The sequence below is a fragment of the Tupaia chinensis genome, unplaced genomic scaffold, assembly GCF_000334495.1.
Source record: "Tupaia chinensis unplaced genomic scaffold, TupChi_1.0 Scaffold000068_1, whole genome shotgun sequence".
Lineage (NCBI taxonomy): Eukaryota > Metazoa > Chordata > Mammalia > Scandentia > Tupaiidae > Tupaia > Tupaia belangeri.
In genome coordinates this window covers 903071-910367 of record NW_006159528.1, presented here as the reverse complement: position 1 = coordinate 910367, position 7297 = coordinate 903071, and the positions used below count along the sequence as shown (strand labels likewise).

Sequence of the window (7297 nt, the reverse complement as noted above, 5' to 3'; positions counted from 1 at the left end):
AGCAAAAACCTCTCCAAAAAAAAAAAAAAAAAAAAGAGGGTGAGAGCCAACTATATAGAGGGAGTGGAGAGAGAGATTGAGATTTAAGAAGTACTGAGAAGTAAAAGGGACTTCCCTTTATTAGAGATTTCTTGGCAATTGTTTGGCAGTGGGGAAGAATGGAGTGAGGGATATAGTAGAAAAATTAAGGATAACAATGCCCAAGCTTTGATATTGGGTAAGACTACTGACATTGGGGGACCAGCAGATGGCATAATGGTTATTTGCTGGACTCCCATGTAGTCGACCAAAGTTTGAGTCCTGGACCTGTGGCTTAAACACACACCAGGCCCATGTGCACACTTGCTCAAAATCTCAAGAGAAGAATGGATTGTGAGGTGGCCATCCTCCCTAGGGAGTGATTTCTCACTTTCTCTCTCTCTGTGTCTCTCCAGGGAGCACACATGTACTATAGCAAAAATTGCTCTTAAAAAAAAAAAAAAAAGACTATTGACATAGGAATATAGAATCAGGTACCTGCCTGGGAGAAAAAGATAATTTTAGAAATGTAGAATTTGGAAGACTCTGAGACAGCCAAGTACGGATATCTAATAGGAGGAGACAGAAATTTGGAAACCAAGTAAGTAGAGAAGGTCCTAAAAATTTTGCAGAATAACAAGAGTAGAATATTCAACCTAAAAAAATGACCAAAATTTAAGGGACTGAAAGAGGACACTGAATCTGGACCTGCCTTTGTCAATGGAGCATTATTTAAGAAATTTCTTTAAGATAGGTCTAGTAAGTAAAAAAATGAAAGGATCTGGAGTGAAATATTGGGTTTAAGCTTTGACTCTTATTAAGTGTGTGACTTTGAGAAAGTTATACATTCCGGGACCAGCAGTTAGCATAATGACTATGTCGCTGGACTCCCACGTAGTCGACCGCGGTTCAAGTCCCTGACCCAGTGGCTTAAACTCACGTCGGGTGCGTGTGCGTGCGTGCCCAAGATCCCAAGAGGAGAATGGAGGAGAAGGGATTGTGGCGTGGCCATTGCCCCTGGGGGGGTGATTTCTCACTTTCTTTGTCTGGGGAGTGCATGCACCCTATAGCAAAAACCTCTCCAAAAAAAAGAGAAAGTTATCCTTTCCCAGTCAACTGTAAAATGGGGATGATACTAATCTCTTTTCATAGTATTAAAGATAAAGTGATATTATTGACACCATTCTATTATATAAATTCCTCTGTAAATATTATTAGGACTATGAGAATAAGCTAACCAGAGTTATAGGTTCATAGGAGTTTGTTGTAAATAGGTTTCCTTAAGTAATTCTTAGAAATATTTTGGAAAAAAGACAAAAAACAACAAAAACTTTTACATGGTCCAGAAGTCAGCATTTGAGGAAAATTTACAATTTATTAGTGCTGATGTTAAGACCATGTACATACAGTTGTCACTGTGTAAAATAAAACAAAGCTTCTTACGTGATAAACTTATCAACATAATAGAATGAAAAATGTGTCTATTATTCATGAGTTTGAACAGTGGTTGGGAACTAAAGAAAAGGAGTGGTGTGGCAAATCTAGTTAGTTGTGCAAAATAACTTCATGGTGTCTTTATGAACAAACAATGATTGGATCCCTTGCCACGAGCACTTGGAGGTCCACTAAGATGTAGGCGCATATTCTCCTGACTTTCCAGGACATGTGAGTACCACTGGCGGCTCTCCCTGCGCCCTTCACGAAGCCCCGTGGTGATGCAGAGGGGACTGACCGTCAGGACCACAAAGCCCACGGCTTGCATTTGCACATATCATCTGGGTATCATTTCTTTGGTGTTCCAAACTCTCCAGACACACTGTTTGATGCTAGCGTATTCTAACCAGTTCCATAAACACAAGTAAACCGGGGGGGGGGGGAGAAGAAAAGAAAAAAAAAAAAGTGGCAAAATAACTCTTAGTGGTAAAGCTGTTGGACAAATGACATTTTAAATCGTTTTCTCCCCCTACTGATAGAGATGACTTTGGCTCCCGGCCACCTGAGAGCAGTAATAAATATTTATAAGGCACTCCGCTGAGGTGTTCAGAGTATCACACTGCTCCAACAGACTACAATTTCAGGCTAAAGTAAAATGGGCAGGATAAAAAGTAAACAAAAATAAACTTCAGACTAGATCGGTTGTCCACTTATGCAGTCCTAAAATAGATGAGTACCATTTTCAGTTTCTACTCCTGGGTGGAACTTCCACATTACTAAAAGGAAAAGCACCTCACAAGCTAAGTGATTAGAAGAATGCTCTTAATCCATCAGGGGTGAGACTGGAGTGAGTCAGGTACAGTTCTCAGGCATCTAGGAATGCAAAGCCAGGACAGTTATTCATTCTAGAATCTGCAGTTTGTCTCTTTATCAGACTTGTTAGAAAGAAAAATGTTTCCATTAGCAAAAAGCCTTTTTTATTTTAAACTTAAAACCCATTTTTAAATTTCACAACAGCCCGCACTCTTCTGGAGAACATCATTCCAATGGAGTTTAAAAAGGAGAAATACCCATTGTCTGGGGCTATGGCTTTTTTCTGCCTAGCAAGAAGAGAAATGGTGTTCTTGAGGAAATAAGGAATTTAAAGTGTCACTTCCACCAATGAGCACAATTATATGTGACTGTCCCTCAGTAACAGTAGGGTGAGGGATTTTCTGTTAGCCCAATTAACACGTTTACATGTTCATTCAATGAAAAAATTTCCCAAACAAGTTAAAGAATTTAAGCGGTGAGTACCCATACCATCCTAACAATCTGAATCACCTCCCTTTGGGTCATTTCTACTTTGAGAACAGAAATTGTTTGGAAATCTATTGTATATGATAATGAATTTCATTTTTTCGGAAGCTGTCTTGAATTCTACCCTGAGTGCCCTGGGAAGGAAAAGATACAGTGTGGGGGAAGAAAATCCTTTCCAGCATTTACTTTACTATCATGAGCAAGTGTCTGGCCAGCTCCCAACCAACGAACTCTTCCAAGAGGGAGGCGCTTATTTCCCCTGCCTCCTGAAAATACAGCCTGCCCCTCATCTGCCCGGGTCAAGGCTCCGTGACATTTGGCCCCTGCCCTCCTTTCTGAATCTCTCTGCAGGTACTCTTGGTTTGCCTCAAAACCTACTGATAGATCGTTTATATCTGAGGACAGAAAATTCTAATTTTGCACGTTGGACTTGGTCTTACATTCTTTTCTACTAGAGAATCTACAAAATTTTGCATTTTAAGTAATTATTGGACTCATTTTATAGAACGTTTTCAGTCACTACTTGACTTTATCCACATTTGCAACACGGCTCTAGGAACAGCTGTGTGCTGGCCTTTGTTGTGAGACTAAATCCAGTGTGAGGTTTATGAATCACACCTCCTCCTTCCACATAATGGTCTCCACCTGTTGTCTCCCTCCTGTCTTCACCAAACCCCTAACCCAATCCTTGAATTTGACAGACGTTTTTACCAACTAAGTAAGATAGAGAGTGTCTATAAATAATATTTCATTGGTAACAGTAAATAAGTAAAAATTTCAAAATGCAAGCATTAACAATATTAGACAGGTGATAAAAATATATAAGATACGAGATAAGTGACTTCAAATGTGAAGATCAAAAATCATTGACTTTATGTATGTATGCATATATGTAAGTCTGTTCAAAGGTGTACCCATTTGACACTAACCTATGAAGTTTAAGATTCCAATAAAAATTCTAAATTTCTCAAATATGGAAAATATTTTTGTATAAAATAAAATACTTTTAAAAAACCTACATCATTAATTCTAAACAGGGGATGACCGAAATCTGGATTTTTGTCATTAAAAAATATTATCAAATCATTTTAAGAAAAACATAACACAAAATAAAATAGACAAATATTTTAATGTAGTGTTACATCTATTTCCATTAGAATACATTCATGCCATTCTCACCACTAGCAGTCTGGTTCAGCCATTCCTTCTTTTTACATGTAGCAATCACCTCTCAGAGGTTAGCAATTTAAGAATTATTAAAACAATGCTTACTGATTTTCACAGAGTATGGGATTAAATATCCAAACCCAAACTTAGAGCTATATTTATTGACGCTTTGTATTTTACTTCCCAATCCTAACATTATAGAATCTGGAATTTTACAATGTAATCTTAGAGTACTTATGGAGGCATTAAACGTACTTCTCAGTAAAACTGAACTTCAAGTAATTGAGAATAATCAAGGCACGTCATTTTCATAGTGAGCAGTTCAAATTTTATTACGTAACTAAATGTCCTGTGTAAGTCTTAACTCTGTTTAAAGTCCTGGTATCAATAAGCATCCATCGATTACTATGAAAATCACTCATTAGTAAAATAAAATTTCATCTGAGAAAGTTAACTTATATAAATTAAATATTCTTTTTTAATGAGAAGTTTTATCTGAGAAAGTAATCTTACATAATTTTTTTTTTTTTTTAATGAGAAATAGGGAAAGGGAGAGATTTTTGACAGGGTCTCTCCAAGTGGAGAGCCCCTTGCCCTGGCCTCCCAAGTTAGTTAGGCTGTGCCTGCTTAGGTCGGTCCAGAAACCACCTCTGGGCCCCCATGTGGTACCACCTTCTGGAGCATACTGCTCCAGAACACCATACTGCTTGTGCCACTGTGGCTGAGCTGTGCTAGTAAATATATTTTACCCAAAATGCAATTTTAATTGACAATATTTGGTAGGCTAAATTTATTATTCTTATTATTCCTTGTTTTCATTTAATATACATAAATTTTAGCAATAATTTCTATTTCCTCTTACAGGCAGAATCTTGCTTTGGTTTATATAGTACAGACAGTTAAAATTAATTCATTGTGTAATTTTCACCAATTAAGTAAATTCTCCTTCTAGGATTTCCATATCCTTATCCATAAAATAAGGAGAGTAAATTACATTATCCCTAAGGTCTGTTCCAGTCCTACCATACAATAGTAAAGAGCCAAATTATATAAATTAGTACATTTATAAATTACTTTTGAAACAATTTCAAAACAGCCTTATATGAGTTTCTATGTTGTAAAACTGTGAACGACTACAACTCACTTTTTCTAGAATCTTACTGATTCACTTCTAAGAAATGCTTACTTTATCAAGGCTTTTTAGAATGTGTTGAAATAAGGCTCAAACTGAGATGGTGTATTAGGACATAATAAATATTGTTGAGAATAATCACATACTAGTCCGCTAACACAGACACTCCATCTTCACAAAATGAAACAATACCAGTTTTAAAATGAAGTATGTAAAATCCTTGTGGGATTTATTTAATATTTGACCTTTCAGGATAATTCCTTTAAAATATGTTTAATTTCAGTGAAAAAGCAAGGAATTTTGATTTATCTTAAGAACAACTCAGAATCTAAGTAACATATACATGTGTTTCTTAATTTTAGGTTTAACGAGGAGGTACCTGACACAATGGTATGCTCTCAGTTAAAGCTCTCCTACAAGAATATGATATTCTGGGAACCAGCAGTTAGCGTAATGGCTATGTCGCTGGATTCCCACTTAGTCGACCGTGGTTCGCGTCCCGGACCCGGTGGCTTAGAACTCACGCCGGGTGTGTGTGCGTGCGTGCCCAAGATCCCGAGAAGAGAATGGAGGAGAAGGAATTGCGGTGTGACCATCCCCCCTGGGGGGCGATTTCTCGCTTTCTGTCTCTCTGTCTGTCTGGCGAGCGCACACGCCCTATAGCAAAAACCTCTCAAAAGAAAAAAAAAAAAGAGAGAATATGATATTCTAAGATCACTATAGAGTTAATTGCTAAAATAGAAAATTCTTAATATTGGTCAGATTGGATTACTTGCAACACTCTCACAGCAGCACTGCAAGAAAAATGGAACCAGGAAGAAAGAGTAAGACTGTTCTGGGAAGATGCGTGAAATGTAAGAGGGCAACAACTTAAAGAACCTTTATGGTAATGGAAAACAAAACAAAACAAAACAAAAATCAATAGAGGCACAAAATTCACTGCAACTGTTTTGTTTCATTTCACATATATGGAACTGTAGTCATCAGCCTAATGCTTTAAAGAGGTGCTGGAATTTAGGTTTATTTATATTTCTAGAACATACTTCTTTATAACGTGATGACTCTTATTAGAAATATGGTTTTGTGAGATAAAATTGTGAAGCACAACCAAAAATAAAGTGTTAGGAGAAGACTGATCCATATTTAACAAAATATGAGGCTATTTCATTTGTTTTGAAAAATGTTTTGCTATAGGGCATGTGTGCTTGCCAGAGAAAGAGAAAGTGAGAAATCACTCTCCAGGGGAAATGGCCATGCCACAATCCCTTCTCCTCCACTCTCCTCTCAGGATTTTGGGGACTCACGCACATTTGCCCAATGTGAGCTTCAAGCCACCGGGCCCAAGACTCGAACCACAGTTGGCGATGCTGGAGTCCAGTGCTTTAACCACTGTGCAACCTGCTGGTCCCAAATCAATTTAATTTAAAAAATACGAATTCTGTGGTAAAGGTGGAAAGCACACTTTGAAAATATTTTGAAAACCCAACATGATATTTGATGATGTGATACTCAGACCACTGAACATTTCTAATTTCACCTGAGGAGTAAGTAGAAATCAAATAATTCTTCCACAGCCCCTAGCTTTGACTTAGAGACTGGGGCTGATTCCAATCCAGTGTTTGATTAACTGATGTGCAATAGCTCGGCTTGGTGGCACAAAGAACGCCTGCTGCTTCCCTTTGGTTAGAACATCCACGACCTGAAACACACCACAACGAAATGTGTTAAGATTTTGAAGCTGTCGTATTTCAATACTATTTCCACGCCACACAATGCAGATAAAATGTGAGAACCTTTACAGTGAAGGATAACAGTAGAAAGTGACAATATCTGTATACATCATGTAAAAATGAACACAGCATTTTTAAGTGCTTCATTGAGTTAGTGACTCAATTTTTTTTTTCATTTATAAACCTTTTTATTCCTTTACTCATGATAGACCTCATGGATATATACATGAAAGTGAAAGAATGAATTAGTGTGGGGAGGAGAGAGAAAGCTGAGTGTCCTCCACAGATTTTGGTCATGCCATGATCCCCTTTCTTCAGTGCTCCAGCCACTGGATCTGGGGCAGCTGCACATGTGGCTGGCATGTCCGGGCTGACTGGGCTGCATGCTCAAACTATGGCTGCCATGTGGGAGCTGCCTTCTCCTGAGTAGCACATTACCACTGTACCATGGAGGCGGCACACAGTGACTCTTTTTTTTTTTTTCCCCTCTATTTAGAACGTGTGCCAACCCCAGATG

The 7297-nt window shown here is 37.9% G+C and overlaps 1 protein-coding gene across 4 annotated transcripts in view; it reads right to left on the bottom strand.

The window, feature by feature from the left end:
* Window positions 1-6422: 6422 nt before the first annotated feature.
* Window positions 6423-7297, bottom strand: part of NUDT12 (nudix hydrolase 12) — an 18340-nt gene continuing 17465 nt past the window's right edge. For all 4 annotated transcript variants that reach the window (XM_014583278.2, XM_014583276.2, XM_014583273.2 and 1 more), the window contains exon 7: window positions 6423-6749. In XM_014583278.2, coding sequence (XP_014438764.1) covers window positions 6639-6749 — 111 coding nt within the window. In that variant the 3' untranslated portion in view covers window positions 6423-6638. The remainder of the gene's footprint in view (window positions 6750-7297) is intronic.